Source organism: Hylaeus anthracinus, unplaced genomic scaffold (assembly GCF_026225885.1).
Source record: "Hylaeus anthracinus isolate JK02 unplaced genomic scaffold, UHH_iyHylAnth1.0_haploid 12001, whole genome shotgun sequence".
Lineage (NCBI taxonomy): Eukaryota > Metazoa > Arthropoda > Insecta > Hymenoptera > Colletidae > Hylaeus > Hylaeus anthracinus.
In genome coordinates, this window is record NW_026534348.1 from 2,368,903 (window position 1) to 2,387,711 (window position 18,809).

The 18,809-nt window shown below is 48.1% G+C and overlaps 1 protein-coding gene across 2 annotated transcripts; it reads left to right on the forward strand.

The window, feature by feature from the left end:
• Positions 1-1,781: 1,781 nt before the first annotated feature.
• On the forward strand, positions 1,782-13,091 carry LOC128890875 (glycine receptor subunit alpha-2). 2 transcript variants are annotated; one of them, XM_054149846.1, is made up of 10 exons: positions 1,782-1,901; positions 2,025-2,285; positions 2,832-2,907; positions 3,671-3,802; positions 4,860-5,037; positions 5,320-5,546; positions 5,777-5,859; positions 6,445-6,756; positions 7,343-7,548; positions 9,618-13,091. In XM_054149846.1, the coding sequence occupies exons 3-10, from the start codon at positions 2,834-2,836 to the stop codon at positions 9,792-9,794; spliced, it is 1,389 nt and encodes a 462-aa protein (XP_054005821.1). In that variant the 5' UTR covers positions 1,782-1,901; positions 2,025-2,285; positions 2,832-2,833; the 3' UTR covers positions 9,795-13,091. The 2 variants fall into 2 exon arrangements, with proteins under 2 accessions (XP_054005821.1, XP_054005822.1); XM_054149847.1 differs by lacking the exon at positions 3,671-3,802 and having other exon boundaries at positions 1,782-2,285.
• Positions 13,092-18,809: the final 5,718 nt, after the last annotated feature.

Genomic DNA, 18,809 nt, shown 5'->3' on the forward strand with positions numbered 1-18,809 from the left:
AGATTCGAACGAGCGCTCCGTTTCGTTGGAATCGCGATTTTTATTCGCTTCCGGTGTTTTTCGAACTTCTTCGAATCTTCGTCGAACTCTGCCAGTTAATTGGCAAAATCGTCGAGGAACGATACGCGATAGATCGAATTGGGTCCCGGGGATTCTTGAACGCTCGAATCGCGGAGATCGACCGATCGGGACCGGCTTCGAAAACCTTCTTTGTTTGTGCTTGCGCCTCCGGCGAATCTCATTAGACCGGAGCCAGAAGGGTATCGATAATCGCATGTACACTCGCTGTATAGTCGCGTGTGCGGCATAACTGAGCGTGTACGGACACGTATATCCAATAACAAGTACTCATACCAACAAACTCGTTCTATAAGCAAACGAGTCGGTTCTTGATGCGACAAGAAAAAGATGAGACTTTCACATGGTTCGACCGAGCTTATAAATACGACAAATATAAATATTAAGAGACGGATATCGGTCGACCCCGTCGCATGGCGCGTTACCGTTTTCTCGAGAGGAGAGGAGCGCTAATAAAATTTTCAAACTGTCCTTTCCCCGTGCACGCTTGGAATTATACCATCGCTTCGCGGTAAGTGCTCGAAGTGGATAAGGCCGACTGCGCGCAGCCACGTATACGTTCGACAGCCGTATCATCGGCTGTCGCTCATTTCCGGCTGACTTCTAACCGTGTTGCCTGCATGGTTGAACGTCCATGCGTCCTCGCGATTCCAGAAGTGTTTCCATCGGAGCGTAACTATCGCTGTACGCGATGCAGGATCAGCTCGAATGAACTCGCGTCGATACGATTCGTTGTCTTCCGATCGGCACGAGTAACCCGAGTAACCTGTGATCGTCGTATCATCCCACTCTCCCACGTGACCGTGCGTTTAAAAAAAAGTAAAACTCCAGCGCGTTCCCCTTGCTTCCTGTTATAAATCACCGGAACGCAGCGACGTGCCCGTTACGTAACGGCGCGCCTACATGGAACGGAACAACCATCGTTCGAAATCCCATCGCCACCGTGCAATCATCCCGCAAAGGACTACGACCGAAAATCGTAACGCACGAAAACCCGGCTGGATGAACCGCGCCGTTGCGTTGCGAGCATATAATCGTATCTCGTCCCGTCGAGCACGTCCACGGGGAATTTTCCCTGGAAACAGAAGCAAGCACATTCTCGTATGCGCGAGTCGCACACGAACGACTCTGTGTCGGCCACTGGCTAGGCAGACCCGCGGTGGAGCAGAGACCGTGCGCGTAGCGATGGGAACGATCCGATGCTCGACGAGAATCTTCGCTTCGAGGACATCGAAATCGTGCCGATATATATGTAAAATACTTGTCGTAGACTTGGTGCAAAGAGCAGGTTATATCAAGGAAGAGAGGGCAAGAAAATATATCCTCAGCCTCCGAAAATGATCTCGAAGCTACGTTGAATCCAAGTAATACCGTTAAACCCGAGCGGATCGTGGTTTGTTTTACAACTTTGAGTGTAAACATGAGATACAAGAACAATATTTGGGGTAGAGTTTAGTCGGGAAGCGTTTATAATAGACGGAACATCGAGCAATAATGTGTAGAACTTGAGTGGCAGGGTTGTTTGCAAGTTGAAAATGATAATATAGCGTCGGGGGCTGACGGCGATCGAGCGGTATCGTTTCCTTCGCTACGTGCACGTCTACCACGATGAAAGAAAGTAGGGCTTAATCAGTTGGTCGATAGGCAAATTGGCTTAGAGGCAGCGACCGACAGGGTGGTTTACAGAACCAGCAAGCCCTGCCAGTGACCAGTGACCGAGTGGCGAATCAACCCTTCGCCGATAAGAGCCGCGTCGCGTCGCGTCCCCGATCCTTCCTGGGGTTTCCTCCTCGACGAATCGTGGGGCCTGAAATTGCTCCTGTGTACGCACCGAAAGTGATCTTTGCGCTCTCTCTCTCTCTCTCTCTCTCTCGCTCTCTCTCTCTCTCTGTTTCTCTCGCGGTGGTTGGAAAGCAACGACTATTCGAGATATCGGGCGTCGACAGGCTGGATCGGAATCGTGGACGGGGTTCGTCGTTGGGAAACCGATGATCGTCCAGGGATCGAGGTGCTCGGGGATCGACGCGCGTGGAACGGTCGAGACACTTTGATGGATATTCGGAGGACCTTCCGGCGGATGTGGCCCGTGGGTTGACGAGCTGGCTGTACCGTCACGATAAGGGATACCGGGGGTGGTTCGAGCGAGGTCAGAGTGCGCGAGCTGGTTGGACAAAGAGGATCGGCACGGTAGAATGTGCAGCTGATCGGTGAGTCGAGCGGTAGATTGTTAATTAGAGAGAGAAATACAGGATGTCGACAAGTCGACGTTACGTCCGAGAAAGACCTCCGTCTCGGTCTTCGTTTCGATAGAGAGCTACCGCATTTAGCTCCAATCAAAGTTTTTATTTCCCCTCGCTCGAGTTGAACTTTCAACGAATCCCTGGTCGTTTCAATCGCGTTCTACGTAGGTTGCAGTGTCCTCCAAACATCCACGATGTATCGAGAGGAAAAATAATCGCGGGAGATCCTTCGCCGCTTCGCGACGGCACGGACAACTCCAGCCGTTCGAATCTCGAAGAATCGGCCCGATAAACGCGAAAGAAGGGAACGACGGTGGACAAGATTACATGAGCGGAACGGCAGCGTCGATCGGTCGTCGACCTGAATTCTCGGACTAGCGCCGATGGAATCCCGTAGACATAATTTTCTCGTCGAACGTTTCCCTTCTTCTCCCTTTGGCTTCGTTGAAACCATTCGCGTCGTCCTTTCTCCGTTGCCTTCACTGACACCGTCTGGTCGAACGTTTGTTTCAGGAATGACGAGACACTCTCTGGTGATCCTATGCTGCTACCTGTACACGCTCTTTGACATGGTGGCCCTACATTTTCCGTGAGTAGGCGGGCATGTTTGGTAACTAACGAGGGAAGGCTGGCTATTAACGTTGAACGAAGCGATCGGTTTCGCGCGCAGTTTTGTTTACCAGAATTCTAATTTCTCGAAACGCATGTTTTTGCCAAGCTTCCCTTGTAAGCGATCGGAACAGAACGCTCGAGATCGGCCGCAAAATGATTCCACGTGCTTGCGCAACAGAGTTGGGCAACGATCGCGTCGCGGTAACGTTTCAAACGATCGCTGGAAGTTGCATCGATCGGTAATCGTTAACTACATCCGCAGCCAGCGATCGTAAATTGGTAATTTCTAATGTGCTAGGGGTAATCGTACGCGATAGTTTATTAACCATTAATCATGATTACCGCGTAATCATGATCGTAGATAACGTTTTGCTCGACAGTGTTGCCCGGGTCCATTGATCACTTTTATCACCTGGCCTCGATTCGGTCGGTCCAATCTCTCGTGCCTTCTGCGCCATTGTCCCTCTGTCTCTCTCCCTCTTTCTCGATCGCTGGATAACGCGATCTCGAGGACGATAACGTCGCCGCCTTGCAAAAAGGACGAACGCACCGCCTGTTTTTCCGTCGACGCTCGAACCAAATTACGTCCACCGTAGAAACAATAAAGCTGCGTCCCTTTAGAAATTCGAAAGCTCCTCTCGATCGGCATCCGAGAAGGTCTCCCGGTGAATTCGTTCTCTTGGCAAAATGGCGACGGTACGAGCTGCCCCAGCATCACCCGCGACTGTGTCGAGTTTCAGCGAGGAAGTATGCGAACCGGTACTTTCCACGGAGGTCGAAGGCTGGCATATTAAGGTCGATAGCTTATCGTCCAGTACGTTTCGACTTTCGGCGAGAAAGCGCGGGTACCGGTTCTTTCCGAAGATCGAAAGGTAACGCACCAAGATGAATCGACGTCATCGTCAGTTCTGCGATCCCCTCACGGTTTCTGGCTGCGTACCCCACCTACTACTACCCTTCCAGTCAGCCCTCGCTAATTAGCGAACAGCACGGATAAACGGTTAACGATTTAAATTTGCCCAAGTATAACGAGGCGAAACGTACGTACGATCTCTTTCGATCGACGTCGAGAAAGAAGAAATCGAATGAAAATTCTGAAAACTCTTGTTATGGATTACCAGGTTGGCAGGTTTTAAGGTGCCGCAATGCGTTCGACACCGGGTCGCTCTGGTCGTCTCGATGAACGGACGTCGACCGCGAGAACCAACTCTTATCGCGACCGCTGATCGAAAGTGGGGTCTCTTCTTTGAATCGGGAAAATTCATAGAAATCGATGATTCGAAACTTTTCGCGTCCGAGTAAGTCGTAATACCAATTTTACTGTATGCGCATCGCGTCGATAGAAATTGCGAGAAAAGATGGTGAACATTCTTGGGTAAACCGGATCCGTGGGTCGCGGGACGGCATATTAAAAAAATGTCCGCATGTAAGGAACACGCGTATCTCGGCCGTACTTAAAGGTGTGCCAAGCACGAAGACCTATTATGGCTTCCGCGATATTGCTGTTTCATCGGAATCGCGCCAATATTTTAGAATCGCTCGTACCGTTCGTGGACTTCCTTCGCGAGCTGTGCTCGATACTCGCGCATTTCCAACGCGGACAATGTCGTTCGCGCGCGTCCGATCGTTTCAAAACGATTAATAAGAAAGACTAGGATGCATTTATCGATTACGACGGTCCGTTACGAAGTAAACCAACGCGACTCGTGATTCGTAACAAGAAGAGAACGGTAAAATGGGGAAGGGTGTCTCGTTGGACGAAATGGTAACGAAGGAAACAAGATCGGTTGCAGACGCCAAGGAGGGTCTTACGCGAACGCACTTCTCAATTAGAGCATTCTAATGGCAGAGAAATTGGATCGCGGAGATACGGCGGGATTCGCCGAGTCCGCGTCGGGCTCGCTACTCCTCGTTTCTGCTTTCTTTCAGGGAGTCGGACCTCGAGGAGTACGGCAGAAAGGAGGCCTCTTTGTCGCTGAGAGACATCCTCCCTGTGAACCCGAAGCAATACGACAAGCACAGAGCGCCGAAGTACTTGGGCCAGCCTACCATCGTCTACTTCCACGTCACGGTGCTCAGCATCGACTCTATAAACGAGGAATCCATGGTAATTCGCCCCGTGAATTTCTCTCTCTCTTTCTCTCTCTCTCTCTCTCTCTCTGTCTCGATTAACTCCCGCGGCGACGACGGGCTTCGTAAGGTCTCCCACTTCCTCGCGTATCCGTCCGATGATTATTCGGCCGAATTGTTTAGGGAAAAACCGATCACGGTCCGTTCCAAATCGAAATTGAAATTTTAGCGTCGCGTGCTAGAGCTCGAGGAAAGCTATCGGAACGCGGTCAAAGGATTACGAGTTTTATTAAGAGCTGAGGGTTCGTCTGCTTTTCAGACGTACGTCGCGGATATATTTTTGGCTCAAAGTTGGCGGGACTCTAGACTCCGACTTCCGGAGAACATGTCCGAAGAGTACAGAATATTGGACGTGGACTGGCTGCACAATATCTGGAGACCCGACTGCTTCTTCAAGAACGCGAAGAAGGTCACCTTCCACGAGATGTCGATACCTAATCATTACCTCTGGCTCTACCACGACAAGACCCTGCTTTACATGTCAAAGTAAGGATCGCCGGGCGATTAATGGAAAATGCAATTTCCTCTTCCGAGAGAGCGCGCGCCCGCCCCGAGCCACGACACTTTCCGAATAACCGTGCTCTGTTGGACATCGAGTTATTAAGTATACTTTGCAAATGCGATCGTTCTAAGGAGAGAGCCGCGAACGAAAAACGACCGGTCCAAGGTAACGATAGCCAAACGAGAATAATGATAGTCGCATTGCTTTCTTTCAGACTGACTCTCGTTCTCTCTTGCGCGATGAAGTTCGAGTCCTACCCCCACGACACTCAAATTTGTTCGATGATGATCGAAAGCCGTAAGTATCGGGAGTCAAAATACACGAAATTGGCACAGTCGACTAATTAATCGATTGAATTAATTGCGTAGTCGCTTGCGATCGCCGATTACTTGGACTAACCGAGAATCGGGTCAATCGTGCGATTCATTATTTAATAAGACTGATGCGATATCCGAGAAATTAACGATTAATTTGGCTGTCAATCGACGCGAGCGGTTCACGATTAATTCAGTCGTCAAACGAATTGAGAGCGAATCACGATTATCCGTCCGAGCCGTAATCGTCAATCGTTACTTTGATTAAATTTTGCTCGTCGCTGCTCCGAGAATCTCATTAGACCCGCCTTTGCCCGAACTTTGCGAGTTCCCCTCGAAATCCAGCGCGCAGGAATTACTTAAAATCGGATTTAATCGAGGCTCGGGCGTCGCTCGAGCCATCTTTGTATCCGTTTCCGGGTAACGCGCATCCCTCCGAGTCCCTCTCCCTAAATCACAAACGGATCGCGTTTCGAAACGAACGTAAACAGAACTCGACGATACGTACTTCTGTAAGAATCTCATCGAAGATCGTCGGAATGGTCGTACACCGTGAACTCGGTTTCAGTGTCGCACACGACTCAGGATCTGGTGTTCATCTGGAACATGACGGACCCGCTGGTGGTGAACCCGGAGATCGAGCTGCCGCAACTCGACATCTCGAACAATTACACGACCGACTGCACGATCGAGTACTCCACGGGGAACTTTACGTGCATACAGATCGTGTTCAATCTGCGCCGGCGGCTCGGCTATCACCTGTTCCACACGTACATACCGTCCGCGCTGATCGTGGTCATGTCCTGGATCGCGTTCTGGATTAAACCCGAAGCGATTCCGGCTCGGGTCACCCTAGGCGTCACGTCGCTGCTAACGCTCGGTAAGGTTCGTCCGTTTCAGCGCCGGGTACCAGCCGTTTTCCAGCTGAAACGAATCGAACAGGGAGAAAAGCGGGGAAGGAAGGACGTTTCGAAGCGTGTTTGTCATCGGGCTAACTGGGATGACGAGATGTCTTTAAATCGAGGTTCGAAGATTTACCTTCGACACGCTTCAAAGGGATGATTCCAACTGTTTCCAAGTCAAGGGAGGGGTGGTAACGCGGAAATTTCACAAAGCAGTCGGTGGTTGTAAGATTATGTTAGGAGCCGAGGCGCGTGGTTGGTATTTTTGGAAATAGCAGCTACCGAGTTATAATGCAACTCGCGAGTAATTCGCTCGAACGATTCAGCCTAGCGAGGTAACGCAATCGGTACACGGTGCACGAAACGAAACAGCAATGCGGTTGTGACGCAAAGCGTAGCGGAATAGGTACACAGAGGATGTCCGGTGAACTGTGCGGCGACGATTCAATATTAGCACAGGGTGGAGCGAATTCGCATGCGAATCGAAGAACCGAACGAACGAATTCGTTAGTCCGAGGCGAGGCGAGCACCTGCTGACCGAGAAACGTTTCCGTTTGCTCGCAGCGACTCAAAACACGCAGTCCCAGCAGTCGTTGCCGCCCGTTTCGTACGTGAAGGCCATCGACGTGTGGATGTCCTCCTGCAGCGTGTTCGTGTTCCTCTCGCTGATGGAGTTCGCCGTCGTGAACAACTACATGGGACCCGTGGCCACCAAAGCTATGAAGGGCTACTCGGACGAGGATCTCCGGGAGGCCATCGACGAATTCAAAGTAAGATTTCTACTATAACATATTTTTCTATGTACACGCGTAAAAGAAAGAGTCCATGGATAGAGGTGTGACGAATTAATTTGCTCGACTACTTATCGATTTACCATCGAAAGCAGAAATGAAGAACGGTACCGCGCGTTAATTAGCGTCGAATTTGGTCGAGCGTGGAAATTACGGGGACACGGAACATAGATTACAAAACAGAGAAAAACGGTGGCCTGTTTTCGTAGTCGGTGGACATAATTCACGGAGCTGCGGTAGACCGGCGGGTGCTCGTTTCTCATTCGGCGAATAATTATGCACCTCGAACTTACAATTAGTTGAGGTTAAGCGTTTCGGTATGTCGTGCAGACGGACAGGAATAACAACAAACAATCGTTCCCGTTCGTTTCCGCTTCCGCGAACAGCGTTGGATGGTAAAGAATTAACGCGACCGCGGCCGAGTTTCACTTGCCTCCGGGAACGAGATGGGAACGAAAAAAAAAACAAAAAATGTACTGGACGCGAGGAAAAAGGTGGAAGCATGTTTTCTCTGGTCCTCGTTCGACGCTTTTTAGAGTTCGACGCTTTTTAGAGTTCGGGATTCCGATATTTTTCTCCGTCCAACGTTACGAAACACGCGCGATAAATTACAAGAAGGAACTCTAGGAACGTCGCGGACGTAGATAAAAATCTGCCAACACCCGGTATACCTGAAGCTCTAACAACACCTGACACACTTACAACTCCGACTTTAGTACCTTAAAAGTGTGACAACTGTAATTAACACGCGCGCCGACGAATTCTTGCGATTTCGCTGGCACGATGGCTCGAAACGTCAACTTTCTACCGCGCCGATTCCGAAAAAAAAAGAAAAAAGAATTCGCGAAGACTCAACGACGCGGAGTGTCGAACTTTCGAAAACGAACAGGGGAGCGCTGAAAAAAATGTAATGTTTTGTACGGTCGTTTAAACAAACGCCAAAGAAATATTTCGCCAAGTCGTAAAGCTCGTTCGACCGAGAACTTCGCGTCGCTGATCGCCGCCGTCGAAAAGCGGTTTCCGTCGCGTTTGGTCGTTAATATCGAAACTCGTGGAATCGTCCGACGATATTCCGATCTAGAACGAACGAATTCGAGGTTTTTGCGTTACGACAATACGACATAAAAAGGATTTCGAATTTTCTCAGTCCCGCTCTACAAAGTTTGAGCGAACTCGGGCGCAGAGTTCGCATTTTACGGCCATCCTGCGGGGAAGTTTCTGTTTTACGAGGGACTGCGTGCACGAGGATCGAGGGAAAGATTGCGTCGCGTGCTTTGAATAAAATATGAACGCGAAACCGGAGATTAATTCATCAAATTTAATTCGAACCTTGACGTTGGACGGAGCTCGGTCGTTTTGGAGAAATTCGGGACACGTGGTTGTGTAATTTATCGCATTCGCGAACGAGTCAGCCGCCTAAAAGATGTATCATCGTTGTATTTCGGTTTCCGCTCGTGAATCTTAATGTTTGTACACCGACCGAATCCACGGTTTATTACTTCGACGAAAATTCCTCCCTCTGTTTAGTTAGTTCTCTTCTTTCGAGACGGGTAACACCTGCCCTTTCCGTATACGATAGTGACGCTATTACGGTATTAAACGCGACACAAATGAATGGTATTACTTGGTTACGCTGCAGCGCGGAATTAACGCTACGCTTTCTAATTGAAGTAAACGAAACCAACATCGGCAAGCTTTATCCTGTAAAAATACGTGCACGAACGAACGAACGAACGAACGAACGCGTACGTCTAATACAGCCATTTTATTCGATCCGTTTTGTTACAAAATGTTTGCATTTCGCCAATCGCAGCGTTCTGATGCACTCTGCGACACGAGGAGGGCGGGATGCCGTTCTTCTATCGTAAAAATTCGGGCTAGTCTTGCTTTGCCTGCGAAAACAGAAAATAGACAAATATCAACCGACGGAAGATTAATACGTAGCAATTATTTTACTCGATAATGTAACAATTCATGGACCTGTATACAGGCTGTTCCACTAGAGGATTTAAAACAACTACTAATTCAATTTGCAATTTGACCGACAGACGCCGATGAGGAACGAATCCGGAAGGAGCAGAAGTCCTGTGAGGCCTTTGTCCGTGCAATACGACACTTGTTGTCAGGGCCGGGCGACTGCGATCTACATCGACAAGTTCTCCAGATTCTTCTTCCCGTTCTCCTTTCTTATCTTGAACGTCGTCTATTGGAGCACCTTCCTGTAGACGGACTACTCTCCCCAAGAAGGAGAAAATCGACGGGAACGAAGACCGCGAAATCGACGTCAGCTTTCAAACAGAAGCCTTTCGTCTTTGTTAACTGGCGCTCGGTGATTCTAGAGTTACGAGACCGCTGCAACCGCGAAAGAAAATCGTCGAGATCTGGTACAAAGTAAACTCGATTCGGTTCTCGAGCGAGTTCGATAGATCGACGAGGGTATTTGGAACATTCCTTTCAACTAGGTAGCAAAGATTCTGTTTCACGGTTACAGCGGTATCGAAAACGATCCTTGAACAGCGCATCGTTTAGCGAAACGAGTCTTCGCGATGCTGGGAGAGCAACAATCGAGCCAGTTAACAGAGAAACGAACGAACCGGCCGATTTTTCTACGAGAGAAAGTCTGCTAACAGAATTTTCAATGCCTTTTATATAGAGACCATACACACTTACACACACACACACACACATCCCGTTCAAGTGCGATTAATTAACGATAAGTATCTTAGCAATTAAGTCGCGTTAAGGATTACTCGAAGATGTGTAAATCGATCGATCGAATGTACTCACCCGTTCGCTCGTTTCGGCGCGATCCAGTGGAAGGTAGATCGATCCGAAACGGATCGCGTCGTGTCACCTTTATCGAAAAAATTCATTTTCGATCCGTTTACCATGATTGATCGTTCCCTGTGCATGCCTTCCGATTATTTACCGTAATTTCCCCCAGTTTTGCTACGATAGATAAACTCGATATTTTTAACGTTAGACGTTAACGCGTGCAGCCCCGCTCTTCTTCGAAATCGAACGATGAGAAAATATGATCTCGTCTTAAAAAAAGAAGCGATCCATTCGCAACGAAGAATATAGAACCAACGACACTCGCCGCTTTGAAAATCGGTCAGATTTTATTAACGTCGGAAACAACGACGAACGGGACTGCAAGCTGTAACGTCGACATGCTTACGTCACAGTTGACTCGTTACGCGAGATCGCAGAGTTTAGGATGAAATAAACGAAATATTAATACTTTATATACGATGGTTAATGTTCAAACGGCAAGATTCTTTCCTCCGTTAAAAGTGAAATGTATGGGAAGTGGAAGTTGAGGAGTGGAAAATGAAAAAGATCCGAGGCTTTGCGGAAGTATTCCGTTTATTCCATAAAACTCCAAAATATATTCGTTCAGTTCGCAGACTTCCCTTCGCAAACTTCCTGGCACCTCGTCAAGTATCGTCCATTTTTGGTCTCCCTTGTCCTCTCGATGCTGCCGACGGATTGGGCAAACGATCTTTGAACCTTGGGTTCGAGAGCTCGGCACCTGGACTCCATATTCTTAAACAAACTTGAACTTACCACTTTTCCTTTGCGCAGAGTTCGTAACATATTCATCGACAGGATTCTTTGAAAAGCTGGTTAAACGCGATTGCTTACCAAATCGATCGAGACTAAACTGATCGGAATCATCGAGTGTACGGTACAGAAAGTAAAAGAGAAATGGAGAATATCGTTCCCGAAATCGAGAAAGCAATTGGGTATATTCCTACACGAGGAGTTACTCGTCATCCTTGCACGAGTCGAACGCGCTAAATGAGCATCGTTGAGAAGAAGCGATCGTCATTTTCAACGCGAAACGAGGAAATTTTCGTTTCTGCGACAGAGCACGGCCTCGGAGTCGACGAAGAACTCGACAATCGAGGGAGGAGGATTCTCGGCTTTCCCTTCCCGTCGGCGTCACCTTAAGTCGCAAGGCTTTTAGCCACGTAAAGGGAACCTCGGCAGTTACCGACCAGCAGTAATTAATTGGGACGAAACGACAGGCCGTCTCCGGTTTCTCGGAGAATAATTAAATCCACACGCGAGGCGGCGTAATTGCTTCGCGACCGAATAGGTGTCTCTGTTTCGCGACGGAACGTTGTCTCGGGGAGATGTTCTACTTCTTTCCTCTCCCGCCGCTTAATTAAAACAACGCGTCGTCGACTCTTCCGTCGTTACCGTTCGCCATTGGCTTTTTAATAATGCCGCGAAATGGTACATTTGAATAGAATTTTAACAAGCTCCCTCCGCTTAGTTGTTAGGTTTCATCCCCCACAAATTTCTATCGCGAATCTCAGATAATCTTTCTACTCCACCTCCGCTCGATCGTTTCTTTGGTCAACTCTCCCCGTGTTTCGGGGATGATTTCCGCGTGGCAACGATGATAATTTTCTCTCTGGGCAATCTGCTTTCGCCCAACGCGCGCCGGCTGTGGCACTCGAGGTCGTTTCACTCCTTGAAAGCGCTGCTTTGCGGACCGATCTAGCCGCTGTCTGTCTCTCTTTCCCTCGCTGCCCATTCACGACGTCTCCTAACCCATTCCAGCTACCGAGCTTTCATTTGGAGAGAAAGAAAGGGAGTGGGAGTGACGGGACGCTGAAAGGCCGACACAATGCCGGAGAGAGACTCCGCGAGCACGAACGTACGTGTGTACAAACACGCGTCCAAGTGGGTGGCGAGAGTTTTTAATCATGGCATTTTATCCTGAGAGAGTCTTTGTGCCCGCGATGAAGATACTTTCGTCTGTTTCACCCATCCAACCCCCCGGCCAGCTATGCCTCTTTTTCTCTCTGTTTACCCGAACAGAGCTTTCAGCCGTCCCTTTTGCGCTCCGACGCGTTTCGACGATTTAACCCTCCTTCTCGGCTTCACCCCTTAATCCCTTTGCCGATGCTACTTCCCCACGGAGCGCTGGCAATTGCGTCGCCTATGTCGATTCGCGCGCGATTTTTATTCCCCTTTATTTATCGCGTTTGCGAAACCCTCGGTTTTCATTCAGCTTCAACCCCTTCCGTCTGCGAAGAACTTTCGAAAATCAGAAACGACAACTACCGGTACGAGTCGCAAGGTTAGAGAATTCATTACGAGAACCGATCGAACACGGAAAGCAAGTGAAATATACGAGTGGGAATAAATTAGAACGCGTCTCTCTTCTCGTCTCCTCTGACTCGCGAGTCCTTAGTTTCCGCGAATACGGTTAATAAAGACGCGTACAGCCAATTAACGTAACCGTGATTGCAACGAACACGATCGATCACGTCGGACGTCGATCGATCGTAGTTCGCGGATCGAAGACAGAGCCGTGGCAACCCTTAACGAGATCCCTTCATTTGCGTAATTAACTATCGACTTTCTGTCGGCAATCTTGTTAACGAGAAGCCCGTCGTTCGTTAATGGATTCCGGCGAGTCGAAGCGGACACGCTACGAGAGACAGCGAAATAATTATGCCGCTTCCGGATACGTGCCGATCGCGAATGGTTCGGCGATCGTTGCCGAAATCGTATCGGTTCGAGTCGTTCGTTTCCATCCAAACAATCGCGCAGGTCGCAGCATAAACGTTCCTAGACGCGAATAAAGAATTAATTATTAAAATCGTATTCCAAACCGAGAGGAAGAAGAGGCAGCTCCGTTATCGACGACACTGCGTCAAGGAAAATCTTGCTATCGCGGAGTGGTTTCATAAAAATGTTATTCGACACGGTAACCCAGTTTCGGGCTTCGCCGGCGTATTGCTCGATCGGTCTCGAATAGTTGGACGAAATTAGCACGGGAAGCCGTTGATTTACGGTCCCCGATCGCGACGATTCGATCGTGGATCGAAGCGAGAAAGAGATTTCGATTTCAACGTGGAATTTAACATGGAACTTGACCGCTGAGCTAAATCAACGTACACGAGCGATGTTTCGATTTCGAGTAATCAAATTTAACTCTTCGCAGTCCACCGACGTTGTCAGGATGACGTGCGTACAGAGATAGACGAAATTCTTATCCAGGTAAATATTTCTATTGATCTCGAAGCGTAGAAGGAAATATTTTACGATGGACATTGTCTGAAATAATGTTAGAGTAGAATGGATCGAGAAGAAACATCGGCGAACAACGTTCTCTCCTCGCTTGAATCGATTGACGACAGGCCGAGTGCATCAACGTGATCAGCAACGTTACAGAATCCACTTTCCTGGGTCAGCTTCTTCCTATCGGCGTCCTTGACCGACGGGTTCTGAAAATAAAGCGAGCATCGCGTCGATGCCGCTCGACCCGGGAGCTTCGAAAAAGCCGCGCGAGCAGTGTCCACAATCTAGCCATAAATTTCGTCGAGGAACGACGTTTACGCCCCGGGCTGCAAACACCATGGCGTCCCATTTAAGCCTTCGAGTAGGTAACGAGCACGTCCTGTTCGTATACGCAAACACGAATCGATTTCCCGCGTAAACGCGCGCCCACCCGACACACGCTCTCGCTATTGCGGCTGGCGTTTCGCAAACACCAATTAATTTCACAAACTCGTGTTTTCTTTTCGTTTGACCCGGGAAATTTGTCACGATTGGACACGACCGTTTGTCTCGTTCGATCGACAGCTTGGAAAAAGTTGGTCGTTTCGTCGTGACAAGTAATCGCGTGCAACGACCAGGGAGAAAGAAGAGATCGGTAGTGGCAGAATCCCGCTAGCCTGCCGCTGACAGAAATTACTCGACGCTGTCCACGTTCCGTTTGCTCGGGAACTTTCAAAGCGAAAAAAAAGGTCCCCGTGACGATGAATCTCAATCGATCGAAATGAACGACAATACAGGGCTTCTTAAATACGAATTATAATTTATTTTTCACTGTTGAGTAAGGCGTGGAAGCTACCGAAGACGGACAACACCTTTTTGGCTAAAATGTCTTCACCCCGTTCCTAGTTACATCTATCGGGTGTACTCGTTACAACGTGCCGGCGCTTGACCGCTGTCGATAAACCGTCTTACCATCTTCCTTTCTTCTCCGTTCGAGTACTCAACGTTTCTCTTAACTTTCTCTTTCCGTTTCGACCCTTTCATTTATAATTCGACTAAAAATATCGTTATTGCCAAATGGTTGATACACAGCGCGTACCAACGAGCCTCTAACCGAAGAGACAGTCGCCGTCGATCAGAGTTGGGCTTTCATTGAACAAATTTCTTTTCACGCGTTCAATATGTTTACCGATTCGATAGTCAATTTTGCGAGATTTATTTTGAACATCGAAAAAGACGACCAAGTCCTGTAGAATTGGGCGCAAAATAAAATATCAAGTTTTCGACTCGATAGCACCGAAGAATAACGATTAACCGAAGATTTATTTATTTATTTATTTATTTATTCATTTATTTATTACGTTTTATTTATTTATAACGATAATTTCGATCATCGTCTAGTCAAAATTTGCCCAACGCTGTCGTCGACATTCGCTTACAGATCTAGATTTACGCATAGGAAACTAGAGGTTCGCGCAAGGGACGACGGGGAACTCGCTCCGTCGTCTTTCGAGCATTCTTCGACTCTCGTTGCGAGTCGACGCGGACGTGAATCGAAAACCACACCGTCGCTTTCCGTTCGAATAGGTCTCGACTTGCCAATTTCCTGTCGAGAGACGCTCGGTGTTATACGATATGATACGTTATGATAATGTTAAAAAGCTTCGGAAACACTTCTAACGGAAGTCGCGGCCAGTCGATCGGGGATGTTTCGATCAGAATGTCCGTCGATCAGAGTGTCGATCGAGCCTTCTCGATCGATCGATGTGCGCGTTGAACGCTTCTCGAAGCTCCAAAGTGAATCGAACTTTAAGTAAGGAATTACGTATTTGCGATCTCGTCCATTGGCAGCACGAAAGGAAAGCGACGGTGTCTCTTGTCGCGGAATAAATTAGGAAAATATATGAACAACGAGGAAATCTTGGCGGCCTTGAACTCCTTGTCTCGCGCAGCAGACGATTGTTCCGATCGGTGAATCCGGTCGCGAGCGCGATATTTGCGCGTGGCCAACACTTTCGATTGCTTCTGCGCTACGAGTATACGTTACATAATTGTCTAATTACGACCGGGAAGAGGAGAATTCCAAAACTGGTGTCGAGACACGATTCGCGAAAAGGTAGCTTTACCGTGGAACGAAGGGATACGACTACGCATGCCAAACAGCGTTGGGAAACTACAGCTGCAAACTCTACGAGCAAATCGATCCAATAGATGGTTTCGATGAACGTGAATCGAAGAACTCTTCGTGGGAGATATTTAGGGGAGAGATGCTGTAATCCTGTCGATCGTATCGGGCACTTTAACATTCCTCGACAGCATGTAAACACTTTAATTTTCTTCCGTCAGCCTTCGAAGTTTGCAACCACCGTTTCTCGACACCGCGCACCACACACCAGACACGATGGTTTCGTGTAATCGAGCCTGTATAACCGATGCTGAAAATCGAGGCGTGCACGTTCCAGGAGCGGAGACGTCGTGACAACAATTTTGGAACTCCCGTGAGCCTACCCCGGCTACAAAACCGTAAATCGCAAATACGAGCGAGCGCGTCAGGAACATTCGGCGATCCTGCTACGCTCGCAGGTCCTGTGGACGGTGTCCTGGTTACAAAGGAATCGCTTTCCTTTCACGGTGAAAAAAGTGACCGGCGCGGCGAAAGGAACGGCGAGGGTGCCACTTTTAATCGGCGCGGCCAGCGAAACAAAGCGGTAACAGAGGACGCGAATCGATCGGGCGGCGCAAATTCAAGCTTTTCCAGTTAGCGTCAGCTACACACCGCGTTACTCGTGATTCGTTTCGTTTCGTTTCGTTTCGTTTCGTTCTTTTTCCCGAGAGGGGAAAACGTTCATCGCTCGCGACAGAGTTTCGAGAAAGTGCTAACTAAACGGTGAAACGGTTGCGCGGGATCCGATCGTTTTCCACACTTTAAACTTTTCAAGAAAATTGTATACACCTCGGATCAAAGATTGGTTTCTATATAAACGTGCTCTTCCGACTACCAGAGATACAATTCGATAAAAAAAAGAAGCGCTATTCTTCACAGAATACAAATAGAGGACGAGTCACGTATGATCGCAACGAAACTTTGTACACGGGCAAAGAATTAAAATATATCGAGGGGTGAAAGCTTCGAAATCTCGAGACGATCGAAAACATTTTCTAATCGCCGATGAAAAGTAGAACCCTCGGTAACGCGTCCCTCCGGAAAAATTGCAGGAGAGTCATTCGTCAGGACTCGAAAGCGACGAAAGAAAACGGACAAACGCCGCCGCTGCTCGCCTTAATCTCCCTTACTAAACTTATTACGCGTCGTTTCGGAAGAATTGGCAGTACGGTAGTGGATTGAAAGACTCGTTATAGCGTTCTCTGCTTTCCTCTGTTGCGTGATCGCGATTCTTCCCAGTTCTCTCGCGATCCCTGCGATCCGGTCACGCTTTGCTCGCGAGATTTATAGTGCATCGAGAAAAACCATCCTCGCGGTTATCTGTTGTTTCCTTCTTCGATCGGAGAGGCTCCGTCGTTTCCGCTTGGAAATGGCCGAAGAGCGTCGAGCAGTTTTTCTCTCGGCGCATCTATTCCGCACGCGCATCTGCATCGCGATTGTCGTAAGACTCGTTTCTCTCCGTTGCTCCCGTTTACACCAGTTTCGAGAAGCGAGAAAGAATGCGATAATTAGAAGTAAACGTTCCGTCGCGTTCAGGAATGTGTTTGGATGCGACCAAACTGGCCCGCTTCTAATTATTACGTTTTTTCGAAACTTTGTGCGCTGATCTATTTCGTCCCTTCAAAATCGCTTATTTAGCGGTCGCTCAAGTTCGATCGGCTCGATGCTAACGACGCAATTTCTGACGCAGCGTCGACTCCACCCTCGAGGGACCGAGAAGAACTCGCGACGAAGGAACCGAGACTCTCGGCGATCCGGCGAGTTCGAGATCAGAGACGAGCAAAAGTCTAGTTTACGTACGAATAACGAATAAGAGAACAGCAACCATTTATTCGTTACTCGCTAAGTGAACATTTCAATATCAACGCGCGTGTGTCGCGAGAAATTCGAGACCGAAGACCGGAAATGGTTCGCGAACCGGAAGAAAGGGTGTAACGCTCACCGACAATCGGAGGCTAATTTAGTCACGGTTGACTAGACTCGAAGCTACTCGCGAACGCTGCTTATATTTTCATCGTACACTGCTCTTTGCTCGCTATTCTCTATAACGCGCTCGTAAAGCGTCAGCGATGGCATCGAAGTTTAACCCGACGGCAATTTATCTCGATCAACGAATACGGTAGGAGTACGCCGTTCGTTTGCTCCCTTTTGTTTCCTTTTGTTTCACTGAATTTGAGAAAGAAGAAAAACGAAAGGATTATTTTCCGATTGATTCGAATCGAAACCAAGAAGCGGACGGGAGAATAGTAATTTTTGAACGCGGATTAAACTCGAGTCCCACCGTTCGCAGCCGCGCTCGATTCCATCTTGCTTCTCATCGTCGTACTTTTTTCTCGGCTGGCCATTCACCTGGTTAATTTTTATCCGCTCGTAATTTTTATCTCTCGATACAGCTGCAGTTCTTTGGACGACAAAGGATCCGACGTATTATTCTCGATTATCGCTACGATCGTATTATATAATAATCTTTTCTTTAATTTACTTATATTCAGGTTTACGTCTTTTTTCTCTTATCGTCGAGGTACCGAGCCGCGTCTCCGAAAGCAACTTTTTCCTCGTATATTTTCAACAACCTCGAGTAATCTTTTGTACGTGTCCGTGGAAACGTGAATACCGTAAAATCTCGAATACTATACGCACACGTTTCGCTCGTATTGGCGATTGTTAATTTGGTGGAATCGAGGCACGTGGAAAGATTGCTGAAACGAGAGAGAAAGAATGGAAAAATGAATTTCAGTTGCACCAAAAATTTTCGAGTTAAGCCAAGCATGCACGGTATACACAACTGCGTATCATAATTTCAATTTTACGGTAGATTGCCTTTTATTTCGAATAAACTCATTTATCGGTCAACGAGCGTCAAGCTCGCGACGATGTTGTTGGAAATTTTACCAACGAGATATGTAAGATAAATATCCCAGTTATCGAAGCATTTTTAAATTTCATCCATGGTTATAAAATATATTATTTATTCAAAATAACGAACCGAATGCATTTGTCGAATTCTTAATACTGACTATACGCTATACACAGCGATATACTCGGATCGGTA